Here is a 3066-nt window from a genome sequence, read left to right as displayed (position 1 = left end):
ATAGAATGTACATTGATTGCCTAAGAAATGGTTTTTCAATCATATGTCCACTGACGCCTTATTTGGTTTTCATAATAACAAGGTTGATGTGCAGTCTAGTTGTATATTACCATGACTTGCAAGTGGATATAAGGTCTGAGATGTTCCACTGACATTCAGTTGCAAACTGCATTTTTTGGAAAGATGTTATCTAGCCTATAAAAAAAAAAATATATATATATATATATATTAGTGGCAATTATATTTTATTCAAAATTGCTTTTAAAATGCATCATTTCTTTTTTAAAAGAAAGAGGAATAATGAAGCGAAATATGCAGAAGCATGTTCAAGTTCTACTGCTGGATCTGGAAGTATGAATAGTGACAATATTGAGAAAAATATTGACTCTAATCTGCAAACATCAACTTCGTTTGAGCCACATTTCAAAAAGAAAAAAGGAACTGCAATACGTTATAATGAAGATTATTTAAAATACGGTTTTATCAAATGTGAAAAACCCTTTGAAAATGACAGACCTCAGTGTGTTATTTGTAATAAGATTCTTGCAAATGAAAGCTTAAAACCTTCAAAATTAAAAAGGCACTTAGAAACACAGCATGCTGAACTTATTGATAAGCCTCTTGAATATTTTCAAAGAAAGAAAACAGATGTAAAGTCATCAACACAATTTCTTAGCTGCTCTACTACTGTTAGTGAGAAAACCTTATTATCATCATATTTAGTTGTATATCGTGTGGCAAAAGAGAAAATGGCTCTCACACAGCTGCTGAAAAAATTATTCTTCCAGCATGTCTGGATATGGTGCGTACAATTTTTGATGATAAATCTGCTGATAAATTAAAAACTATTCCTAGTGATAACACAATATCTCTTCGAATTTGTACAATTGCCGAACATTTACAGGCAATGCTTATTACTCGGTTACAGTCGGGAACAGATTTTGCAATCCAGCTTGATGAAAGCACAGATACTGGAAGCTGCACAGCACTTTTGGTCTACGTCAGATATGCGTGGCAAGCCGATTTTATGGAGGATTTTTTGTGTTGTTTAAACTTAACCTCACACCTAAGTGAATTAGATATTTTCACAGAATTAGAAAAGTGCATTGTTGGTCAGTATAAATTAAACTGGAAAGACTGCAAAGGAATTACAAGTGACGGAACAGCAAACATAACTGGAAAACAGAGCAGAGTAATTTAAAAATTGCTAGAAGTTACTAGTGCTGCATGGAATCATTGTTTTATACATCGTGAAGCGTTAGCATCCAGAGAGATTCCACAGAAGCTCATGGAAGTACTGAAAAAGGCAGTGAAAGTTGTTAACTTTATTAAAGGAAGCTCACTAAACAGCCGACTTTTTGAAACATTTTGTTTGGAGATTGGAGCTAATTATACCCACTCACTGTATCATACCAAAGTTCGTTAGTTGTCTCAAGGGAAAATACTAAGCAGGGTTTAAGAACTCAGGAATGAGATCCAAGTTTTTCTCATTGAAAAGAAATCTCATTTGGTTTTGAGGATGATATTTGGGTAATGAAACTGGCATATTTAACTGATATTTTTGGTATCCTTAATGAACTAAGTTTAAAACTACAGGGGAAAAACAGTGACATATTCCAACAGGCCGAATGTACCCAAGGATTCCAAAAGACATTATTGTGGCAAGCTAGGCTTAAAAGCAACCGTCCTAGCTACTACATGTTTCCAAGGTTTTTGCAGCACATTGAAGAGAATGTTATCAATGAAAACATTTGGGAAGAAATAAAACTAGAGATACTGTTGCACCTCACTTCTCTCTGTCAAACCTTTAACCATTTATTCCCAGAAGAGAAATTTGAAACATTAAGACAAAATTGTTGGGTAAAAGATCCGTTTGCTTTTCTAAACCCAGAATCAATAATTGAGTTAAACTTGGTGCCTGAAGAAGAAAATGAATTACTGCAGCTCAGTTCTTCATATACATTGAAGAATGATTATGAAACATTAAGTTTATCAGCATTTTGGATTAAGATAAAGGAAGACTTTCCTTTCATAAGTCGAAAGAATATCCTGCTATTATTACCATTCACAACAACTAGTTTGTGTGAACTAGGGTTTTCAGTCTTAACCCAGTTAAAAGCAAAGGAAAGGAATGGATTAAATGGTGCAGCAGATATGCAAGTAGCATTATCCTCCTGTGTTCCAGACTGGAATGAACTTATGAACAGGCAAGCACACCTACCACGTTAAATAAATCTTTTTTTTTTAAATGGAGTATAGTTACTTTACAATGTTGTGTAAATAAATCTTACCTGGTTTTTGTTTTTGCATTTCTTATTTTGTGATTTTTTATGTGTTGTATTTAAATGTTAATATAGCACTGTATGTGATACCTTTGTTTTTATTTTTGTTATGTTTTAATACTAATAAAATCATAATGTAATTTTTAAAAAAAGAAAGTAAAAGGGAAAAATTTGCCATCTACAACTTCAAAGGAATATTATCATATCAATATGCATAATCTAATTAGTGCAAAACTATGTGATTCTCTGCCTCTTTATTACTTTTTTACCTTTGGAGTAAAAATTCTTTTTAAAATCCTAGCTTCAAAGAGCTTTAATATGTCCTCCATTCTAGGAGCTTCAGTGTACTTCAGTAAGTCTGTCTTACATCCTCAATTCCAATGGCTTCAATACACTTGAGTAAATCTCTCCCACAGCCCCACTTTGAACCTTGTCCTCAACTCCAACATTTAACCTAAAAATACCTCTCTCTGACTAAAGTTTCTATCATGCCAGCTCTCTCTTTCCTACACCCCACTTTTAGACTTGGACTACATGCCACTGACTCCTCCAATGATCCATGCTGGCCTCATGTCCTTCCCTGTCTAACTGGGACACTGTGGTTTACCACTTGAGGTATCATCTCTCTCCAAGTTTACCTCCCTAGACCTCTGCCCAGTTTCACAGGAACTTCAACACAATTTATTAAATTTTTTGTTGGTCTTCTCCCTCATTATTCACTTAACATTCACCTCGAGTTCCCAATCTGACCCTAACCTCAATCTCAGCAGATGGTCTTGTCTTA

General features: G+C 34.1%; 1 protein-coding gene across 1 annotated transcript; it reads left to right on the top strand.

Moving 5' to 3' along the window:
• The first annotated feature begins 266 nt into the window (after positions 1-266).
• On the top strand, positions 267-2229 carry LOC133091760 (protein FAM200B-like). The gene is given in 3 exon segments (XM_061190994.1): positions 267-755; positions 758-1508; positions 1511-2229. Coding segments are annotated over 3 exon segments (1959 nt in total).
• Positions 2230-3066: the final 837 nt, after the last annotated feature.

The sequence above is a fragment of the Eubalaena glacialis genome, chromosome 5, assembly GCF_028564815.1.
Source record: "Eubalaena glacialis isolate mEubGla1 chromosome 5, mEubGla1.1.hap2.+ XY, whole genome shotgun sequence".
NCBI lineage: Eukaryota > Metazoa > Chordata > Mammalia > Artiodactyla > Balaenidae > Eubalaena > Eubalaena glacialis.
This window is presented reverse-complemented; position numbering and strand designations above follow the sequence as displayed.